This window comes from Xenopus laevis, chromosome 2L, assembly GCF_017654675.1.
Source record: "Xenopus laevis strain J_2021 chromosome 2L, Xenopus_laevis_v10.1, whole genome shotgun sequence".
Taxonomy (NCBI): domain Eukaryota; kingdom Metazoa; phylum Chordata; class Amphibia; order Anura; family Pipidae; genus Xenopus; species Xenopus laevis.
The window spans coordinates 145722729-145746524 of NC_054373.1; the positions used below are offsets into that span (position 1 = coordinate 145722729).

The following is a 23796-nucleotide window of genomic DNA, read 5'->3' on the forward strand; positions in this document are numbered from 1 at the left end:
GCTTCTTTTTTTAATTTCCTGTTTATAAAGGGATCTGTTTGTTCTGCATCTCTGTCGTCTATCTTTCCTTTGATTTCACTCTGTGTATCCTTCTTTCACAATAAATACTACTGTAGAGGACTATGAATGAAATATTGTGCCAGTTTGGTTTCAAGATGGGCATGGCAATATGTTTTTATTCTTTTCTCAACCCAAAGCTGTCACTGTTTCCTCTCCATTATCATAGATGTCACTTCCCTCCTACAAGTTAACTTATAGGTTAACTCCCCCTTATAACCCCAGGAGAACAGGGAAGGTCTCCTCACATCAAAGTACCTGCCCTCTCAACCCTATTTTTCCCAAATGTGTCTACAGTCTCACCTCTGTTTAATCAAAGCCGTTACTAATATATTCAATCTTTCTGTCTCAAATAGAATGTTCCCTTCTCAATATAAATATGCACTAATCCCTGCTTCTGCAATAAAACAGCTCTCCCTCCAGTCTTGTTAACCTCTACCCCATCTCTTTACTATCTCTAAGCTACACAACCTTTTACTATACAACCAAGTGGCCTGCTTTCTTTTTGATCTTGGCTACTTGCCCGTATAATGTATGTGTTTGGCCACAACATTCTGTAGAAATTTTCTATCTTAAACTCACCAATGTCCTGTCATCAGCAAAAACAAAAAACACTTCCTTACTAATAAAATCCGCCCCCTCCACTATTGCACCCTAGGCACGTGCCTCTTGCGTTTCTTGTCTTTCAGCTAGTTCTCAGCTACCTTATATTAAATGTGTCTAATACTGGCAGAGTTGGCAAATTATCTGCCTGTATATAGTTCCGTGTCTGTGAATCATATTGGCTAAGCTTTCCTTATCTGATGTGCTTGTATATGCCATTGTTATGATCTCATTGTGTACACTGGTAATTAAATTATCTACCTCACAAGGACCAAACATGGAGTAGCTTCAGTTTCCCCCTTTGCCCTGTTTAGCTCAATGGATATCAACAACCATAGATTTTACATGATTTAAACAATATGTTCAGCATACACCCTATTCATATTACTCATTAAATAGGGGTATAGTCTCCCTTTAATAAACAGATTTTACACTTCACTTATGCTTAGGGTTGCCACCTGTCCGGTTTTCAAAAATTTCAAAACTGCCTGCCCGGTTTTCCAAATTAGAAAAAACCGGGCAGGATTCCCGATCAGCCGATTGCCAAGTAATAGCCCCGTCCCCTCTGCATCTCCCGGTCCCGCCCCCTCTGCGTCAGAGCCCAGCTCAGTCTCCACAGGGGCTAAAAGGTGGCAACCCTACTTATGCTGCCACCGCTTCTTCACTGGAATTCCTTTCCACCAAAGTCCATCAGACTTTCTCTGAATCACTTGAAGGCAAGATATACCCCTGTCTTATTGACATAAGCTCATTCAGTTGGAGTTATGTAGAATAAGTGCATAAACACTATCTGAACCTGAAACACTATCTGAAATAAATTTAAATCTACATTTCTTTTTACACAGACATACCTAATATCACTGATCACCTGTGCTTGGTTGCACCAGTTTTCCACACCCATAAAGGGGAGATATTCAGTGATGTATAGTGGGATAAGTGACGACCGATATTGACAAATAACTGGGATATCTGTCGTCTAGACGATCGGCCAAGATGGAAAATTTTGATAAGGCACCCAAAAATCGTCAAGGGCATACTGCTGAATAGTCATATAAAGGTGAATTTTATTATTTCTACCTTTACCTACCTTTATCTTATGATTCAACTCAACAAAGTTTGTAGTGGAAATGAACGACCATTGGTCGAAGGAACGATTGTGACTGTAACTTCTATGGCCACTTTTAGGCTCACAGTGTCATGCAATCTCTCCCTTACCTTGTTCCTTTGTAGGGTTGCCACCATATGGGGGAGGAAGTCTGTCTCAATGAGGCATGGCAGGTGATCTAGGGAGGCAGTGTGTGACGTTAGGTGGCGGCAGGCCCGGACTGGCAATCTGTGGGTTCTGGCTGCTATAAGGTCCCATAGAATTTCAGTATTTAGTGGGCTGATTGGGCCTCTGTGTACCTGAAATGCCAGGACCTATTTTAATTCTCAGTCCGGACCTGGGTGGCGGTGACATTTAGCAGGCAGGCTTGTGATGTCAGGGGGTTGGACTATGATTCGGAGATCATTGATTACCCTGCCATTCACTGTGAAGTCCTATCCGAAAATTCCTAAAACTCGGCAGGCAGTTGTGACCCGGTCAGCTCTTACGAAAACTGGATTGAGTCAAAACCGGACAAATGGCAACCCTATTCCTTTGCAAAGTGGTGGAAGCAGGTAACATTCTGTCATTGGAAATGTTTTCTCACTTGACCAATTCATCTCTGAGGGCCTCTGCACAAAATGATAGTTTTGATGCTTTTTTGGGCCAAGTTTGGTTTCACATTTTCCATCTGATAAAACACCTATGGACAATATTTCACAGGCATGACAATTAGCACATGATCTCCTTTCAGCATCTGCCAGGAAAGACTCATGCAGTAGCAACAGCAACATTAGCGTGATTCATCAAAATGTTCCATCCTGTAACTAACAACCTTTTAATAAAGCCAATAAACTGCAGCATTGCAAGCAAACCTAGCATTAACAGGATAATAATTCACCTGTACTTTTAATCTTCATTTTGTGGACACTTTCCTTTCAACAGCCCTATAGTATTAAATCTTGCTTTTAGTTAGTGAAAGGGTTAGCTGCACTTCCGTGTTAAATGGCTGGGACTGCCCATTAATTTAATGCAGAATAAAAAAAAATTGGCTAGTGTGATTGGCTAGGCCTCGCCACATGAGTTCTGTGTTCCCATTGTCTTTAGTAGCCTGCCAAAAGATGGGCTGAGGAAATCTAACTGTATGTCCCAGCGGATATAAATCATCTGTGGATCAGCACTAAATGAAGCTTCCCAGGCATTAACCCATATGCTGCTGCAATGATCTCCCTGGCTGAAAAATTTCAAGCACAACATTGGTTTACTATTTGGGTTAATTTTTTTCAATGAAGGATTTAACATTCAGCCAAATCCAAAACTATGAATTAGAGTCATCCTATTTTAATAACCTTTATAAATAACTATAAATCCCCAAGACTGGCCCATCTATGAAGCCTCAAAGATTTTTAATTGAATCAAAAATATGATCAAAAACCTAGGGGCAGGGTCGGACTGGGCCAGATCCAGTCCCTGCTGCCCAGATGTCCTGACCCAAAAAGGAACACAGGCGGGGAGGTGGCTCGAGGAGGGCTGCGTTATCAGCGGGGGGCCGTAGAGAATTTTGCGCCAGGGGCGTGAGGTGTGTGTGGGGGGGCCCTAAGGCAGCAGCCCTGGTAGGCCCCAGGCCCCCAGACTGACCCTGCCTAAGGGACCTCATATATGTGAGGTTTAGAACTTAAAGGAGAAGAAAAGGTTAAAACTATGTAAGCCTTATCAGAAGGTTCCACAATGTAGCGCTGCTCTGAGTCCTCTGTCAAAAGAAACACTGCATTTCTTTCCTTCTATTGTGTACACATGGGCTTCTGTATCAGACTTCCTGCCTTCAGCTTAAAGGAACAGTAACATCAAATTTTTTTTTTTTTTAATTCGTTAGTATAGAACGAAAAATAAACACCAAGACAAATTAAACTTTAAAATAGCAAAGCCTTTATAAAGAAATAACTTATCAAAACTCTTAAAAAAAGGCGACAGGGCTACCATCCATGCTGCAGTGTTTGATTTCTCCTCCCTGGCTACTGATAGCATCTGAAGGAGGCTGTGGGTATATGGCGAGTATTGGAGTTGGCCACTTGCATGAGTTGTACAAAGAAAGCTGCTGTGCTGTACTGAGATCTTTAGGCTTCAGCATGTAACGAGCAGTCCACGGCAGTCACACTGAAATAATTAGCGGTACATTAGCGGCTTTGAGTGGGGGAGGGTGCTGAGCGAGTGCGTGTGCGGCGGATTCAGCACAATTTTTGCCCTTGGTTTTTAACGCACATATTTTAATTATTGCTTTATTTTTATTGCAAAAGCACTCGTATTTTAAGCAGTGGGGGGTGCCCCGGAGTGCGAATTTGCGGGCAGTAAAACTGAGAATTTAGCCAGAGAACCGTTGCTGTTGTAGAACCGTGAGAAGCCATCAACTGTGCAATGGCCACCACCACACCAAGCGGCCCCAGGAGCTCCGGCCAAAGAAGCAGCATGAGCACCCCGCTCAGTCCGACCCGTATCTATCGGCTGCAGGAGAAAACCGATCTGCAGGAGCTCAATGACTGCCTGGCCGTGTATATAGACAAGGTGCGGAGCATGGAGAGTGAGAATAGTCTGCTGCAAGTGCAGGTCACAAAGCGTTAGGAAGTGCAGAGCCGGGAAGTGAGTGCAGGCTATTTCTCCTGTACTCAGCGCCATGCCCAGATAGAGAATCCAGACAGCAGCAGCATGTCCAGAGGCAGCCCCCACAGCCAATGAACTATGAGTGAGCAGGGAAAGACTCAGGCAGGAAGTGATGTCACACCAAGCTAATATGGCAGCTGCTATCCTAAACAAACAGAGAGAGCATCTAGAGCTGTTTACTCAGGTATGGTAAAACATTCTGCAGAATAAATATGGCATTCTAGCTTGCACTTTTGCAACTAATCTATTGGCAATAAAATGCTTACATAGCTTTCCTTCTCCTTTAATAAATAAAAACTCACCCATGTTCTATTCATTCCTATAGGTTTTTAGAATTGTATCTATCAATGGGTGATAGTTAGAACTCACCATATGATAAACATGGTTCTAAAAATCCCATAGGAATGAAGAGAACATGAGTTTTTATTTATCAAGCTCTAAACTCACATTTTGATAAATCTGCCCCCAAGTTGCCAGAGCACTCAGAGCTGGCCCAACTGTTTAGTATCCGGTATGCCTCTTATCAAATACTATCAACAGCGGCATGCCTTCTCCTTTCAGTTCTCCACTCTTTTACTAGTACTACAACAGCATCAGCTTGAAAACATTCACCAAATTATGCCAAACTATTATCCCAGACTATTCCATGCATTCATGGCCAATACCCCAAAAGTGTTCAATTCAGTTCAATTAGTGGAGAACAGAAATTCCTGATTTATCCCAGCAATGGTGGGTAGATTTTACAGACAACAACTACAAACTAGAGATTAATTTAATACAAGATTCTCCACCAAGTTTACATGGCATGAATGGGTTGCAGTTAGTGATGGGCGAATAAATTCAACTGGCACTAACTTGTGGTGAATTTCCTTGTTTTGCCGCTGGTGAATAAATTAGCGAATCCCCCGTGAAAATTCACGGCGTCAATTTCTGATTTTCTCGATTTTTTCTTGAAAACGTTTGAATTTCACAATTTTTAAGTGAAACCGTTTGAATTGCATGATTTTTTTGTGAAAATGTTCAAATTGCACGATTTTTTTCATGAAAACCTTTCGAATTTCATGATTTTTTTTCTTGAAAACATTAGCATTTCACGTATTTTCCGTGAACTTTCCAATTTCATGATTTTTCGCAAATTTTTCGCCGTTATGCGAAATTTGCGGGAAATTCGTGAATTTTTCAGTGAAACTAAACAGGAGAAATTTGCCCATCACTAGTTGCAGTAAACAAATGCCCCAAATGTGGTGCGTATGAAGCAAACTTCTTTAATATGGTCCAGTCTGTAAACAAAAACCTATTGGTCAAATATCTTTAATTTAATTTATTAATTGTTGGATCCTCAAGAGCGTTAACCACTTGGTGTGTGTCATAGGTGTAATGGATTCCTTAATACCCACCAGATATTCTTCTATCAAGATATGGAGCACTTCTGCAATCAGGGCCCCTTGGATGGAATCATGCTTCTCCAACCAACTGCTGTTGGGTGCCTGTAGTCCAAAGAGATCATTCCCTTATTCCAGGAGTGCCCATACATTTCTAATGTGTGGTCTACTTTTTAGTGATGTTGTCCCATTATGATGGAAAAATGTATAGTTATAACCACTATTTATTATGTAACTTTTATGTAATTAAATATCTGAATGAAAAGCATGAAATAGGAGGGTGATTTAGACAAGCTGTTTGTTGACAGTGTCTTGAGATGTACTGCTCACCAGCTAAAGGTCTACTGGTAGATCTGATCAGAGCCAGGCCACACTGGCCGGGCACCCTTGGTGATCTGGCCAGCGCAGCGCCGGGTGAGCTCGCATATGCCCAAGTTGACGCCGGCGCGGTTGTGCATGTCAACGCCGGCACGCATGCGCAGAAGCGCCAGTCAGCGTGCGCACATGCGCAGAAGCCCCAATCGTCGTACAGGAAGACAGGGAGTGAGGGGACCGGACATGGGGTAGGCGACAGAGCAGGTACGTGCCTAGCGCCCCCCCAGCTTTGCACCCTAGGCACGTTCCTACTCTGCCTACCCCTAGTTCCGGCCCTGGATCCAATCTACCTTTTGGGCACCCCTGCCTTATGCCTCTGCACAAAAGATCATCTCACACTTCACTTATCACATCTGACCTTGTAAGTGTTTAATTGTTTTTGTCCTTTTTTTTCCAATTTTGTTTGAAGATAAAAAAAAATACTTTTAAAAAAGAAGGAAATAGGATTACAATAGGAACACACCCACAAAAAACAGCTGCAGCATCTGACTAAAGCCAGCAGATCAGTGATTATTATGCAAATAACCACGGAAGCACCAGGATTCCAACAAAGTTGATTCCCATTTTTTACATACTGTAGCCAACTGACAAAACAAGAAACATTTTTTATCTAATAACAATCTTCATATTGAAAGGATCCATGTAGCAGGATATCACCTATTGAAGCGGAAGAAATACCATTTTCTACTTGGGGGTGCCAAAAGTTAGGCACCCCCATGTGACTACTTTACTTGGGGTGTCATGTAAGTAAAAGTAGTCACTTGGGGGTGCCTAATTTTTTGGACCCCCAAGTAGAAAATTGTATTCCTTCTCCTTTAAAGGAAAACTATACCTCCAAACAATGTAGGTCTATATAAAAATATAGAGATCATATGTAACATCCTGCTTCACCTAATGAACCATTTTTATGTAGTATGTGCAATTGGGTAATCCTAAACAGAAAATTGCCATTTTAATAACCCAATTCTTTCTGTTCCAGTTAGAGCTGCAGTATTTCTGGTCAGGTGATCTCTGAGACAGCACACAGAGCATCACGAAATCGTGGTTCAAGGTAAGAGATGTAAAAGGGCAATATTTATGACATCTATATTCCAGTGTGGTAAGATTCTTTAATAGGCCACTTAATATGATATAAACTATCTGTTGTTTAAGTATCCATTCTTGGGGTATAGTTTTCCTTTAAAAATAACACCAGGAAAGGTGTAAAACTGGCCATACCCTGATAAAAGCTGCTAACGACCCCTCCACATCAGCCGCTTAATGGCCATGTATGGGGACTTGTCAATAGCCTTCCTAACCAAAAGCTGCCCAAATATCCATCAGTCTTTGAGGGCTGCAGAGGAGGCATAAAAAGATATTGCTGACAATAGTGGGAATTTGCACAATAGTTCATATGCTCCTTACTCAATAAATATGTATATAGCTTTTACCCCCTCAAAAGGCCAGTTTACTTTGCAATGTATTTCTTGTGATTTAGACAGTAGCATTTTAAAGGGATACTGTCATGGGAAATTTTTTTTTTTTAAAAAATGAATCAGTTAATAGTGCTGCTCCAGCAGAATTCTGCACTGAAATCCATTTCTCAAAAGAGCAAATAGATTTTTTTATATTCAATTTTGAAATCTGACATGGGGCTAGACATTTTGTCAATTTCCCATCTGCCCCAAGTCATGTGACTTGTGCTCTGATAAACTTTAATTACTCTTTACTGCTGTACTGCAAGTTGGAGTGATATCACCCCCCTCCCTTTTCCCCCCCCCAGCAGCCAAACAAAAGAACAATGGGAAGGTAACCAGATAACAGCTCCCTAACACAAGATAACAGCTGCCTGGTAGATCTAAGAACAACACTCAATAATAAAAACCCACTGAGACACATTCAATCACATTGAGAATGAAAAACAGCAGCCTGCCAAAAAGCATTTCTCTCCTAAAGTGCAGGCACAAGTCACATGACTGGGGCAGCTGGGAAACTGACAATATGTCTAGCCCCATGTCAGATTTTAAAATTGAATATAAAAAAATCTATTTGCTCTTTTGAGAAATGGATTTCAGTGCAGAATTCTGCTGGAGCAGCACTATTAACTGATAAATTTTGAAATTTTTTTTTTTCCCATGACAGTATCCCTTTAAGATTGTTTGCAAATGATCTCTGAAGGTTGTGTAATAAAAGTTTATATCTAGCCTAAGTGATGCATTACAGCTAGTCATATGGCTGCTTTCAACCTTTTTAATGGTACAGATCTACATCCACTGCATTGGCATAACAATAGAAGTGTACCGCCACTGTGTTTCCAGGTTTTATCGTACCCTACATGCACCAAACACAGGTGGAATGCATCATGTTGCATTTGGCACTTGCATGCATCCAAATAAGTATGAAGCAATACGGAAGAAAAAGCTCTGTTTTTTTTTATTCCCCGGAGGTGAAATGAAGGAGATCCACCACAGAGCAAAACACCCATTTGTAAGGGCTTAACTACACAGGAGATTTAGTAGGATGGAGTCGGATTAACAGAACACATTCTACAAGTCGGATGTAGTCGCATGGGTCAAATATAATGGGACTGATACAAAAATCTGTTGTGTAAATTACATGAAAGATTTGCCATCTTAAGCTGGCCATAGACGCACAGATCCTATCGTACGAATCGAGGATTCGTACGATTTTCGGATCGTGTGTGGAGAGTGCCGACATCTTTCGTCCGGCGGAGATCGGACAGGTTTGATTTTGACCCGACTGATCCCGCCGGAGCCCATTGCACATCGTAATTAGATTGTTCAGATTACCCCTGATATAGCCATGCTCGTTAATGGTATATCGGGGATAGAACTTTGCGTCTATTAAAAAACCTCTTAAAACCTGCTGGTGTGTAACAGACTTTTTTCTCCTGTATATACTTGGAATAGAGGTGTAAATAAAATGAGTATACTTTATTGTCTCAGTTCAGCAAGCTGTTGCAGCACCATCCTCTAGTTATCTTGAACACAGTCCGGGGCAGATTCATCAAAATGCAAATTTAGAGCTTCATAAATACTCACCCAGGTTCTATTCATTCCCATGGGATTTTTAGAACCGTATTTCTCAAATGGTGAGTTCTACCTTTCATCCATTGATAAATACAAATAGCAATTAAAGTATTAATATGATGTAGTTAGCTTGTGGTTGGGCTGTGGTTATTGTTCCCTTAGAACAGGCATGTCCAAAGTGCGGCCCATTTTCAAATTTACACCGGCCCTCAGCCTCCGTAATGAAATTAATAATAATGTGGCCCTCCAGCACAGTGCGATCAGGAATCACGTAGCAGTAATAATTGGGCACATTAGTGAAATGATCTGCCACTTGGTCTATACTGCTGCCTGTGTGCTGAAGGTGTTAGTAATAGACACGTACTGGCACGTAAGGACGCACCACTCTCACATACATGTCTATTTCTAACACCTTCAGCACACAGGCAGCAGTATAGACAAAGTGGCAGATCATTTCACTAATGTGCCCAAATAATACTGCTACCGCTTCATGACGGAGTTAAATGATGTTAATGGTTCAAAGAATGTCGGGCTGAATGGTCGGCCCCCACACATTTTCACCTCACCAAATCTGGTGACACCCCTGCCTTAGAAAGTGTGTGTGGATATAGAAAATACAACATTACTTTGAAAATAAGGATAAAAACATTGTTTGTAGATGGCACAAAAATCAGTTTACTTCTACACCGCCAATTAATGGTTTTGTGTACGATCACCTATAGTTTGCCAGTGCCTACTTTTAGTTAAAAAGCAATACTGCGGTCAGTATAAGGAAAAATATACACTGCTTGCACAAGTTGTGTAGACTCAATCCTGAAAATAAAAAAAATAAAAAACAGCCAGGTTTTCTGACTGCATACATTGTCATCTAGAAATAAACACAACACACAAGAGAAAAAATTTAATAAAAGGGGCAACGTTTGCTAAAGTAATAGTAAAACATAGTAACTAGTCAGCAGACAAGATTCAAAAAAAAAAAAATCAAGTTCAACTTTTTTGTCTAAGAGAGCCTTGCCTAGCTGCTAGTTTAACAAGAGTAAGGTGAAAGGACCCTGTCAGAAGACTCTCCAGTTTGCCTCAGAGGGGTAAAATCTCTTTTCGCATCTTAATGGGATACGGTCATGATTTTTATTTCTAAATTACACTGTTTACATTGCAAATAATTCACTCCACCACATTAAATTTTCCTGGACAGGAAAAGCTAATATTGCTGTGCAGGCAGCCATCTCAGGTCATTTTGCTTGGTCATCTGCTTTCAGAAAGAGCCAGCACTTCACAATGGAACGGTTTTCAGTTAAGCTACTGTTTCTCCTATTCAGTGTTAACTGAAGGCGTTGCAGTGGGACTTTTAAGGGAGGGAGTGAGGTCACTGCAACTTGCAGTGCAGCAGTAAAGAGTGATTGATGTTTATCAGAGCACAAGTCACATGAATAAATCTAACCAGGGCTGGGCGCCCTAGGCAACAGTGAAGAGACTGATGGGGAGGAAGAGGTGAGAGACGGAGGGGAGTAAGACAGAGGTGCAGATTAGAGGTAGTTGCTCTTTTGAAGAAAAAAAAAAAAAAAAAAATAATGGATTTCAGTGTAAGTCTGCGTATGTATTGTGGAAACACATTTGCCCCAGTGACAATCCGTTAAACATAAATCACTTTTTTTTTTTTTTTAACTGGAGCAGATGCCTTCATTTATAGTGGAAGGATCTAGTTGATTGAAGTAGAGTTTGATATTTAGACATCACCCCTTAAGCACAAATGTCTAGTGTAAATAATTCCATCTTGCCCATTCTTTCCTTAACATTCAACACCCTCTATTCACTATTACCTTATTTTTACTACTGGAGACCAAAAGTGAACTGGCCCTTCCTGGGGCGGACTTGCAGTTTCTGGTGCCTCATGAAGGATTTGCCCAATTTAGTTTTAAGGGTTGAAGTGCATATTTTTAAACCCCAATTGCATAGTCTTACATTTAGCAACACTAGACCTCATCTGTAGATTAGCTGCCAAGTTGGCAGTTTGTTCAGACCCCCCTTGGAAGAACGACATCCCAGATGAAGTTAACATTTGGTAACATTTACTAACCAGCTGTGTGAAAAACAAAAATCTGTTCAGATGCTTTGGGTTATTACACATTACCCAAAAGGACAATAGGAACAAAACATGTCGACACTTGGGTCAGACACACAGTATCTGGTCACACAGGAGATTTCACAGAATCCCCCTGGTTAATATATTATGGTGGGGCTATATGTTAAGGCAAATCTAAACATATTATTTATCAGCAACTTCCAAATAACACTAGTGGGAAAAAAACAGATTTTTGCACCAGTCCAGGTAATTTCTTTTCTAGTGCCACCCAGTCATCCTTATATCTACCAAAGCTCTCTTGCAGCAGTCTAGATTTGCATGTGTTTATCAAAAATAAGAAGTTACCAAAAAGACGAGAGCCTTGTGAGATACTACTAAGATGGCAGTGTACTACTTAGCAAGATCCCCAGACAGGAGCACCAGTAAGAACAAGTTCACGGAGTAATGTACCATTGATGTTCAGGTGTGACTGGCAGAATTTCTGATGTAGAAACACAAGCTTATCTTAAGAAAAATAGAACAAACATGATGAAAGTTACCAACTAATTGGTCTTTATAGGTTACTAAATCTGTAGCAGACATTGCGCCTTTTATTACAGAATGCCCCTTTATGTTGTAACAGCCACACAAGTTGGTCTTTACACGGATGTTTTATTGGAAACTTTAAATACACTATGACATTACCCAAGACAAACGGGCATAAAGTGTTACATTGAGGAAGATTTAGTTGAAGTGCATGAGGAAAAACGGGAATAAAGTCTTTACGAGTGCTCTTCTGCAAGTTTTTCAGCCTTTGTTACAGCTTCTTCAATAGGTCCTACCATGTAGAAAGCCTGTTCTGGAAGATTATCATATTCACCTGTGTAAATTGAATACATATTTTAAAAATTAAGTTTTTTTTGTGTGTTGCATACAATCACATGTCTCTTAAATGTATAACGATATCCCTCTAGCAATTAGATAAATGACAGAAACCAAGAGTTATGTTATGCTGCTCTCTGAAACAAAAACACACACAAGTTGCTGTTATAGCATTCATAGGCAATCCCTAGCGAAAAAAACTTTTCTGAACCGAAGACAGGGCAACATGGACAGAAAATAGCCTTAGTATTATAAAGCATATGAGTGGAGAAGCAATCAGTTAAAGACCAAAAATATCCCAATTGCGAGAAACACTTCACCCCCCCCCAGAATAAATATCAGTAGTCCCATCATTTAACCGTCAAGATATGAGTGTTCATTTAAAAAAAAAAAAAAACCTTTACCGTAGAGGATCTGCTTGAATCCCTTGATGGTATCTTTAAGTGGGACCAATTTACCAAGATGTCCAGTGAAGACCTCAGCAACTTGGAAAGGCTGGGAGAGGAAACGCTGAATCTTACGAGCACGTGCTACAGTCAGTTTGTCTTCCTCTGATAACTCATCCATACCCAAGATGGCAATGATATCCTGCAAGGATTTGTAGTCCTGAAAAGGAAGAAAAAATAAACTCATTTGCATTATCGTGTGGGGGGGGGAGGGGTGATTGGGTGAATAGTACAAAATGTTCATGCTTATTTAAATTTTGCCCTTATTTACCTGGAGTATTTTTTGCACACCACGAGCAATTTCATAATGTTCCAGTCCCACAATGTTGGGATCCATGATACGAGATGTAGAGTCCAGGGGATCCACAGCAGGATAAATACCCAATTCAGCAATAGCACGAGACAACACTGTGGTAGCGTCCAAATGGGCAAAGGTGGTGGCAGGAGCTGGGTCAGTCAAGTCATCAGCAGGTACATAAATGGCCTTAAAAAAAATAAGATGAAGTTAAGGAAAAATTGTAAAACCCACAGACACCACCACAAAGTCATTACTGCCTTTTCAGATACAAATATATGGCTTCAGCAAAGTCAGTAGAACGAAAGTCAGGTTTACTCATCACTGCAGGCAATGCAAAAGGACAGTTCAAGGCCTATGAACTGAAGACTTACCTGCACAGATGTAATGGACCCTTTCTTGGTAGTTGTAATTCTCTCTTGCATGGTACCCATATCAGTTGCTAGAGTTGGCTGGTAACCAACAGCTGAGGGGATACGTCCCAGAAGAGCAGATACCTTAAAAAAAAGAAAGTTTCATTAATGATTGCCTTAGATATTTTGTGCTACAGAACTTTAAAAAGATAACCTTAAAAATAACAAGCAGCGTATTTTAAGATTGTCGACTAGAATATAAAATAAATATACAAAACAATTTCCCCAAAAAGAACTAAAGATAGTTGCAAACCCGGCCCCCTACCGTCCAAAACAGACCTCATGTTACGGAGCATTAGCCACCCCAGTATGTTTTGCCAGGCAAATATGTTGGAGCCCCAAGAGTGAATACTGATGGTGCGTGTTCTCACCTCTGATCCAGCCTGGGTAAACCTGAAAATGTTGTCAATGAAAAGCAACACATCTTGTCCCTCTTGATCTCTGAAATATTCAGCAACCGTCAGACCAGTTAAAGCAACACGAGCTCTGGCACCTGGGGGCTCATTCATCTGCCCATATACCAGTGCGACCTGTATAAAGAAAGATCAACTGTAAGCCATTTCCAATGCTCATTTCCATACTTAAAACCCATTTAGGTGCCAATTTAAGTTAGTTCAGATACCGTTTCGATTTTCTAAACAGAGTCAGGTCAGTTTTATGTTCTAAACACTTCACCTTTGATGTAGTATCCTTCAAGTTGATAACTCCAGATTCAATCATTTCATGATACAAATCATTTCCTTCACGTGTACGTTCTCCGACTCCAGCAAAGACAGAGTAACCACCATGCGCTTTAGCTACATTGTTGATCAGCTCCATAATTAGCACAGTTTTACCTACTCCTGCACCACCAAACAGACCTAGAAAAACAAAAAAGTTTTCGAATTTTACACAAAAAAAAAAAAAAAAAAAAAAAATTGAGAAGTTGGTGTCCTTTATTTTAAGCTTCCTTTTCAGATTACACATGTTGCTTCAGATAATTCAGAAGAACGAAAGTCAAAATGAAAAATCATCACAGAAGGAAAGCTCGAGTATAGTTTCATACAGTCAGGCCTACCCATGAACAGAAATCCTAATGCATATTTTTTGCTCTAAATCATTAAAGGGTTATTCACCATAACTCCCTGCATAAGGAGAAGTGATATTCTTGTTTTTCATTTAATATTTGTTGGTTTTCATTTATTATTATGTATGATCTGAATTTAGCTTTTTATTCAGCAGCTCCAAGTTTGCAGTTTCAGCAATCTGGTTGCTAGGGTCTAGAAGTCTAGATTACCTAGCAACCAGGCCATGATCTCAATGAGAGAAAACAGGAAAAGCCTGAATAGAAAATTCAAAAAAAAATTAAATAAAATAGTATCCTTCTAGAGCATTTTTTATTTTAGATGTTGGGTCAGTGTCGCCCCATCTGAAAGCCAGAATATAAAAATAATAAAAAAAAATGTTTAAGAGTTCCTTAGAATTAGCCAGTCTATATTATTTTAAAAAGTTAACTTTAAAAGGGGTGGTTCACCTACAAACACTTTAGTTCAGTTGGTTTCATATTGTTCCCAAGCAAGAGTAAAGTTTCATTTCTCGCCTTTTGTCTTTCTAAAGCAGCTCAGGGGGAGTGGGGTCAACAACCAACTGTTCTAAATTGATACATAAGTGGATACATTGTCCCTGCTGAGCAGAACCCTTGGGTTTCATTACAGGCAGATGTTCAAATTGATACAATAGTTGCTAATACTCCAGAGATGAAGCTGATAAAAGTATCAACCAAATGTTGCAAATTTTAACAATTCAGAATCTGCATCTGAATTACTGAGCTGCCAGACAAACACCAGAGAGAACATTCAATATAAGGTTTTGGGAAAACGTAAAAAAAAAAAAGTGTTTGGATGGAAAGTGAACAACCACTTTAAGGCTAAGGCCACACTAGGCGATAGCGCCGCGATTTGACTCGCGGCGACTTTTCAGCAATCGCTGGGGAAACTTTTGCGCTGGCGTCTATGGGGAATCGCGTAAAATCGCCAGCGTAAAAACACACGCGGCGATCTTTTCTCTACTGTCGCTCGAAATTGCCTCGCTAGGCGATTTCGAGCAACAATAGAAAAAAGATCGCCGCATGTGTTTTTACGCTGGCGATTTTACGCGATTCCCCATAGATGCCAGCGCAAAAGTTTCCCCAGCGATTGCGGCTTAAAAGTCGCGGCGAGTCAAATCGCGGCGCTATCGCCTAGTGTGGCCTTAGCCTAAAAGACAAAAGGAGATTTGCCAGGGGGTTAGGCTCCCTCAAACTATACACCCAACTTTTACTAAGCAGCGTGCCTCCCATCTTTTCACTGGCTTTTTTTTTTTTACACACACACACACACACACAGGATCAGTTATGTGAAAACCAGTAATCCAAAAAAGCTCCAAATTTCGGAAAGGCAGTCTCCCATAGACTCCATTTAATCAAAGTTTTTAAAAAATGATTTCCTTTTTCTCGAATAATAAAACAGTAGCTTGTACTTGATCCCCAACTAAGATAATTAATTCTTATTGGAAGCAAAATTGGACTAAAGGTTTACATAATTTTATACTAGATGTTGCGTTATGAAGCTCCAAATTACAGAAATCTCCGTTTATCCAGAAAATCCAAGGTCCTGGGTATTCTGGAGAACAGGTCCCATACCTGTATAATAAAATAAACAAGTCCCCAGAAAAAAAATTAAATAACCGATTAAAAGTTCCCAAACCCCAGTGAATTTCACCTTGTCCCGTCTCTAGAAGTCAAGTTTGAGGGCAAAAAGGACACTACTACTGACCCAAGGTTAAAATGGACAATGGGAAAAAAAAAAAAAAAGTTACCAATTTTTCCTCCTTTGGCATAGGGTGCCAGCAGATCTACAACTTTAATGCCAGTAACCAAGATTTCCTGCTCAACACTCATCTCCACAAACTCTGGGGCTTCTGCATGGATGGCTGCAAACCTGCAAGGAGGCAACAGAGTATGCAATGGAAAAAAAAAAAATGGTATAAAAATGTCCAGTCATACAAGAGATTTACTCATAGTGTGTATGTTTTTATTAACAAGAAAATACAAAAACACCAGCACTTACTGTTTTGTAGAAATAGGGCCTCTTTCATCAATGGGTTCACCAATGACATTCATGATTCTTCCAAGGGTCTCAGGACCAACAGGAATTCTGATTGGTGTACCAGCATCAAGCACTTTCTGCCCTCTCACCAAACCTTCTGTGCCATCCATGGCAATTGTTCGGACAGTGTTCTCACCTGGAGAAAGAAGAGCACGGGGTCAAGCCCTCAGAGGAACACAAGGACAATCATTAGGATTTAACGTTACTTCTCAGAACTAAAAGTTGCTTCAGCAAACTCAGAAGAACGAAAGTCAATGAGATAATCATCATGGAAGTTCAGCTAGAGGAGTTAATGCCATTTCTGGACTAAGGGCAGAGACACACGATCAGATTCGAGGAGATTAGTTGCCTGGAGACAAATCACCTATTCTTCGGGGTAACTAATCTCCCCGAACTGCCTTCCTGCTAGAATGTAAATGGCCGGCGGGATGGCACACGGAGCACTCTGTTTTCCAAAGTTGCCCAAGTTTCCTCTTGAGGCAACTTTGGAAAACGAAGCGCTCAGAGTGCCATCCCGCCAGCCATTTATATTCTAGCCAGCAGGGAGGGTAGATTAGTCGCCCGAAGAAGAGGCCATTGATCGCCTAATCTACCAGAATCTTCTCGTCTGTCTCTGCCCTAAAAAGGGATACTTACCCAAATGCTGTGCAACTTCCAGCACCAGCCTGGTGTCTCGGCCTTGTACCTCCAGGGCATTCAGGATCGGTGGGAGATCTTCATCAAACTGGACGTCCACGACGGCACCGATAACCGCAACAATACGACCAACTGCTGTTCCAGGCTTGGCTGCTGGGGATGTCTGAGCTGCATAGTCTCTCCCTACAATATACACAAAATATGTTACACCTGGGGAAAAAGTTTCTATGCAGACAGTATATTGGGAGGTCTTGTGCAGAACAACGGAGACTCATGACCTTGCACCTCAATCAGGCGACTTGCGACATTGCAACAAAACCGGCCAGACACACAGAAGCTATAAGACAGGCCAGACACACAGAAGCTATAAGACAGGCCAGACACAGAAGGTGAGCGGCTGTTCATGTATAGTGGAGAGTTGTGGAATTGCCGGGCCTGTCACAGCCACGTGAGTAACCGGCATGGACAAGTCATTGCAAGATGGAAGCCGCGCCTTAACAAATAGCAAACTGGAAGCCGTAAAGGAAAGAATAGCTTGCATCTCCATACCACCATTATACCTGCTTTATATAAATCACTGACAACGCTGTGCAGTCCGGTTGAGAAGTGCAGAGGCCTAACCACGACTCAATGACACCGCTAGGTCACACTGCCATACATCCAGGACTCGGTACTCACGGGAGTGCAGTGCTGCAGGGGAACATCTGAGAAGATTCTGCCCGAGCTGGAGTGGGCTACATGCTGGCTTCAGAGCCCGCAGGGCACCAGCAGAACAACGTCCGACAGCCCCTATCATGGCGGCGTTAGCAGCGGAGAGCAGCGCAGAAAGAGCACTCAGAGGCTATAGCGCTAGGGGCGGGTACATAAAGGGGATGCAAAGTAACGTCACGGGGCGGAGTTACAATGACGATTGGCCAGTTACGACGTCACTCTAGTGTTCGGCGTCTCTCAATTGGATGACATATTTATTGTGGCCAGAATAACGTTAGTGTGGAAGTAGGCGTATCCGTCCGCCTAGAGAGGAGGGAGCTGGGAGACTTTGTGACCTGCGCGGTCATGTCCTTCAGTGTCTTTCAGATTGAGAGCAGGAAGTGTGATGAGCAACGTGGTGCTGGGGCATTGTAGTACACTGTAGTACAAGCCGTAATATCCTAGTCTGACTAGTTCCAATTTGTAGGCTGAATGGACAGTGAGGAAATTGTAAGCCCACCGGAACTGGGAAATATAAATGACAAGTAGCAGGGCCACTGGGCCACGAGCACTGACATTAAAAGGGCTTACTTAAAGGGGTCGTTCACCTTTGAGGTAACTTTTAGGGGTAGATTTATCAAGGGTCGAAGTGAATTTGAGGGAATTTTCAAAGTAAAAAAATTCGGAATTCGAAGTAATTTTTTTGGATACTTCGACCATCGATTAGGGTACTACGACTTCATCTTCGAATTCGAAGTAAAAAAGTTTGAATATTCGACCATTCGATAATTAAAGTACTGTCTCTTTAAAAAAACTTCAACTTCAATACTTCTCCAAATTAAACCTGCCGAAGTGCTATGTTAGCCTATGGGGACCTTCTAGAGCAGTTTTCTAAGTCTTTCGAGGTTGGAGGAAAATCTTTCGATTGATCGCTGAAATCCTTTGAATCGAAGGATTTAATAGTTCGATCGAACGTTTTTACTTTGACCGCAAATGGCCGAATTCAATGAAAAAATATCGAATTTCGAAGTAATTCAATTCGATGGTCGAATTTCGAAGTATTTTCAACTTCGAAATTCGACCTTTGATAAATCTGCCCCTTAGTATGATATGGAGAGTGGTATTCTGAGATAATTTGACATTTGTTTTCATTTTTTATTATTGAAGGTTTTTGAGTTATTTAGCTTTTTATTCAGCAGCTCTTCAATTTGTATCTAAAGCAATCGGGGTAACTATGGTCCAAATTACCCTAGTAACCCTGCATTGATTTGAATAAGAGACTGGAATATGAATAGGAGAGGCCTGAATAGAAAGACGAGTAATAAAAAACGAGTGATAAAAAACAACAATAAATGTGTAGCCTTACAGAGCATTTGATTTTTAGAAGGGGTCAGCGACGCCCATTGCAAAGCTGCAAAAAGTCAGAAGAAAAAGGCAAATAGCTATAAAACTATTGAAAACCATTTGAAAAGTTGCTTAAAATTGGCCATTCTATAACAAAATAAAGGTTACCATAAAGGTGGACCACCCCTTTCACTCTCTGTTTTAGGCTAGGACTTCACGGGCGATTTCGCAGCAATCCGACGCGCTACGCAAAATCGCAGGTGTCACGACGGATGCGACGGAAACAAGGTAAGTAATGGCAGTGTCGCATCTGTCGGATGCAGACGCAGCGTGCAGCGTCTGCATCCGACAGTCGTGTCGCGTCGCATCAACAATGCGACACGATGCGACAATTGAATTACTTACCTTGTTTCCGTCGCATCCGACGTGACGCCTGCGATTTTGCACAGTGCGTCAGATCACTGTGAAATCGCCCGTGAAGTCCTAGCCTTAAAGCCTGTGTTCCAGTGTCTGATGGATTACTGACAGTCCATTAAATGTCCCAATAGTCTATAATTCTGAGTCACACACTTTTTGCTACATGACTTCCTTTGATCGAACTATCAACAACAAAAAAACTCGAATAGCTAGAACTGATCATGTTTTCAAGTGCAAACCACAGAAAAAAACCCAAAAATCATGAAGGCTAAAAACATCTTCAAATGGTTCTAAAAACCTCTACCATTGACTTCTCCATGACCTTTACAGGTTTTAACTGGAGTCTTTTCAGCAGCTTCGGGGCAATAATAATCACAAAAATGTTCAGGTTTTTACTGAAACTACCCTTGAAAAACTCAAATTTTTCAGGAAAAACATAACTCGATCTTTGATAAATAACCCCCATAGTATACAGGTATGGGACCTGTTACCTAGAATGCTTGGAAACTGGGGTTTTCTGGATAACAGATCATTCCGATTTGTATCTTTATACCTTAAGTCTACTAGAAAATCATGTAAACATTACGGGGGTTATTTATCAAAGGTCAAGTTGTGTTTGTCCTGAAAAATCAAATTTTTTGAGGTAAGAAAAACTCGAATTTTTCGATATTTATTATGCACGAAGCTAGAAACAAAAGCTAGAATCTCCAGCTAAAACCTGTCCAGGTCAAAACCTGTCCAGGTCATGTAGAAGTCCTTTGAACTATTTGAAGATGTTTTTAGCCTATATGATTCTCTGGTTTCTTCTGGTGCTTTGCACTCAAAAACTCGATCAGTTCAAACTATTTGTGATTTTTTTTTCGCCAATCAATTCAAAGTATTTGAGTTTCCCCCCACCCCTGATTGCATTGATTCGAGTTTTTTACATTGGAGTTTTTTCATAAATAAACAAAGATTCGAGTTGCGAGTTTATTCGAGGTAGAAAAAAACCCTCACAAACTCGACCTTGGATAAATAACCCAATAAATCAACCCAAAAGGCTGGTTTTGCTTTCAATAAAGATCAATTATATCGTAGTTGGAATCAAGTACAAGGAACTGTTTAAAAGGAAATCATTTTTAAAAACTTGGATGACTTGGATAAAATGGAGTCTATGGGAGACAGCCTTTCTGTAATTCAGAGCTTTCTGGATGACAGGTTTCCAAATAATAGATCCTATACCTGTATTGAAAATCCTCATAATGTCATGCAATAATCAATAAAATATGGTGCTGCTTTCAATATGATCATCTTTTTCACAGAAGCAATGGTATGCACTGGTTCCCTATCAGGCGTGCCTAGTTGCTGATTTTTTTCATATTTCTACATAATATGTCCCCAGGAACTACCCAGCGATCTACATTAGCCCAGGGTCAGTCAGAGGCCCTGGCCCTGCACAAAAAAGACAGGGGGAATGCATGTTTGGGATATGTTCCAATAAAATTTTTATTTTTAAATGTTATGTAACTGTTTTATAGCATTTGAGACATTGCCTTGGCCAGCCATGCTGGTGATCACATTTTTTCCAACAGTAAAGGAAGGCATAACTAGTTCTTCACTAGTCCATAATGTTATTTTAAGACAGTTCAGGCCACCTACACCAGAGTCCAGGCATGTGATTGCATTTCGTTCACAAGCATGCTGAAAAGAAAGAGGAGTAATAAAAAAAAATAATAACAAGTATGTATTTTTTCCCACTGGCTAAATTGTTCTCCCTGTTCGCTACTTTTCTTTTTTATTTTGGTGATTTTTTTTTAACACATGTTTTTATTTAGTTTTTCATAACAAATAAAATAAACAAACACAAAGGAATTTGGAAATACAGAAAAGAAAGACAAATAAATTATTTTGGTGATTTAATCAAATTTTTGTGCCATTTTATTGCATTTTTTATTGCCATCAAAATTTTCAAGGCTGATTGAATTCTTAAAATGCAAGCTGAGTCGATTTGAAGACATTTCTTTAAAAAATGCAAGTTTTCACAATTTTCATTTTGGGGTCTCAACTTAGTAGTATATTATACATAATTGCATCAAACTGTTCAGAAGACACTTGGCTTTTATATTTACCTGAATAGTTGAATTTATTGATTTGTCAGCGGAAAAAAAAAAGCTAGAATTGTTCGAATTTATCAAGTTTTCGAGCACAAACCACCAAAAAAACTCAAGTTTTTACTGAATACTACCCTCCAAAACTCAAATTTTTTCGGGATAAACACACTTGACCTTTAAAAAATAACCCCCTTAGTGTCTGGAGCAGACCCTTAAGGGTAAGGACACACAGGCAGATTCGGGGAGATTAGTCGCCCCGGTGACAAATCGCCTCTTTTTCAGGGTGACAATATCCCCAAACTGCCTTCTCCTACTTTCCCGTCAGCTATAATGAAAAATTGCCAGCAGGATGGCACTCGTGCGATTCATCTTCCGAAGTCGCACAAAGTTTCCTCGTGAGGAAAGCGAATTGCCGCAAGTGCCATCCCACTGGCGATTTTTCATTATAGCCAGCGGGAAGGTAGGGGAAGGCAGTTCGGGGGGATTGTCACCCCAAAGAAGAGGCGATTTGTCACTGGGGGCGACTAATCTCCCTGAATCTGCCCGTGTGCCCTTACCCTAAGTGCAGACACATCATCAATTGGCAGAGCTGACTTTTTTGATAAGCCACAGGAGCATCTACTGGAAGGTGGGGGGTTTATCCCAAATCTCCATATCCTCAGCTGAAAAAGGATATAATGCAGCAAACTTAGCCTCTACTGGGGTCTGCTTATATCCCTTCCATTCCTGTTTGTAACAACTTACCCTGGTGGTCTAGTGGGAGGAGGTCTGCAGGGACGTCTGCAGCATCCTCGGCGGGGACGCCCGCCACGCTGCCGCTCCTCTGGGCCGCAAAGTAGTGTTTGTTAAGGCGCGAGCGGCACGCTACTTCCTGGTTTATTGTATTTAAAGCCACAAAACTTATTTTGCCTTGCCCGTTATAGGTTATCTCCTAGTGAGTTCCTGGTGCTTCTGTGCTATTATAGCTTCCGATTCTTGGTGATTTGACTACCTGTTGTGATCCCTGCCTGCTTCTGACGATCCTGACTTCCGAAATCCTGACCCTGCCTGGTTACCGACTCCTCTACTCCGTATCCCATCTGATTGATCTCCTGGTTTGACCCTTGCTTGTTTGACTCCGCTTGCACTCTGCCTGCCCCGACCCGGCCTGTTCTGACTTCACTTTCTGTCTACGCCTTGTACTGCGACCTTCTGCCCAAAAGACTTTACCGTTGTGCCCTTTTGCTCGTTCAGAACCCTTCGCTTTGCACCTCTCTTATTAAGACCTGGCGGCATTCGATTAGCCAAGGGCTCCTCTCGAGGTGAAAGGTGGCTGTTAAAGGCAGAAGCAAGAGCCGAGAACAGGGTGCTTAGCTTTGGTTCTGAATTTAGAGTGCCGACCATGACATTATAACGGGCCAACATTATAACAAGCCAGAATGGAAGACGAAGGTCACGCTGCCGCTGCTCCTTCTACCACCGAAGCGCTCCTCACTACTCTGCTACAGCGCATGGAGGACCAAGAGTGAAAGCAAGATTATCTGATGCAAGGCTTTCTTAACCTGACTCGCAGACTGGACACTCCACAACACGCACCAAGTCCAGTAGTTTCACCTCCTGTTGCCATCCAAGTGGGTTCTCATGCGGGGATGGGTAATATTCATAAACCCCATGAAACCAAAATTTCTTTCCCTGAAAAATTTAGTGGGGATAGAACCAAATTTTTGTCTTGCAAACTATACCTGAGTTTTTTCCCTCACTCCTTCACTACTGGGGAGGAAAAAGTGAGGTTTGTAATGACCCTATTACAGGATGACCTGTAAGATTATCCTCCTCTGACCCTGGCTGTTTTTCCCTTGAAACCTTCTTTAACACCTTCTTTACGATGACCCGGATCGTGCATCATCTGCTGATTTGTAAATTACGCCAGGGAAAACGGGATGCAGAGGTGTATTGTACGGAGTTCCGCCAGTGGGCTGTTGGAACGACTTGGCTCTTCGTAGCCAATTCCGGATAGGGCTCTCTGATACTGTCAAGGACAGCTTAGTAAACTACCCTCTATCTACTAATTTGGATGATCTAATGTCTCTTGCCATCCAAGTAGAAAGAAGACAGAGGGAGAGAAGGGGTGAGAAGGGTACTTCCTTTCCAACTGGGTCTGCTAAGCCATCTAACCCCTCTGCGCCTCTACCTCAGGAGGAACCCATTCAATTGAGGAAAAGGCTCGCAGGC

General features: G+C 41.3%; 1 protein-coding gene and 3 non-coding genes across 4 annotated transcripts; all 4 read right to left on the reverse strand.

Moving 5' to 3' along the window:
- Window positions 1–11899: 11899 nt before the first annotated feature.
- Window positions 11900–17895, reverse strand: atp5f1b.L (ATP synthase F1 subunit beta L homeolog). Its single transcript, XM_018247436.1, has 10 exons — window positions 17723–17895; window positions 17045–17227; window positions 16370–16544; window positions 16119–16240; window positions 13959–14143; window positions 13655–13813; window positions 13245–13367; window positions 12847–13059; window positions 12534–12735; window positions 11900–12127 (listed from the first exon to the last, which is right to left on the reverse strand). The coding sequence occupies exons 1-10, from the start codon at window positions 17838–17840 to the stop codon at window positions 12030–12032; spliced, it is 1578 nt and encodes a 525-aa protein (XP_018102925.1). The 5' UTR covers window positions 17841–17895; the 3' UTR covers window positions 11900–12029.
- LOC121400242 lies at window positions 13130–13201 on the reverse strand. Its single transcript, XR_005965650.1, has one exon. It is a non-coding gene; the product is annotated as a small nucleolar RNA SNORD59 (small nucleolar RNA).
- Window positions 14232–14305, reverse strand: LOC121400241. Its single transcript, XR_005965649.1, has one exon. It is a non-coding gene; the product is annotated as a small nucleolar RNA SNORD59 (small nucleolar RNA).
- Window positions 16613–16684, reverse strand: LOC121400240. The gene has a single exon (XR_005965648.1). It is a non-coding gene; the product is annotated as a small nucleolar RNA SNORD59 (small nucleolar RNA).
- Window positions 17896–23796: the final 5901 nt, after the last annotated feature.

What these genes read in the sequence shown, in the direction of transcription:
- atp5f1b.L (XM_018247436.1), bottom strand. Translation starts at nt 17,840, where the DNA reads ATGATAGGGGCTGTCGGACGTTGTTCTGCTGGTGCCCTGCGGGCTCTG. An exon ending in TTACCCAGGCTGGATCAGAG is followed by an intron (nt 13,368 to 13,654) that starts GTGAGAACACGC and finishes CTTTTTTTTAAG; the next exon opens with GTATCTGCTCTTCTGGGACG. An exon ending in GGTCCATTACATCTGTGCAG is followed by an intron (nt 13,060 to 13,244) that starts GTAAGTCTTCAG and finishes ATTTTTTTTAAG; the next exon opens with GCCATTTATGTACCTGCTGA.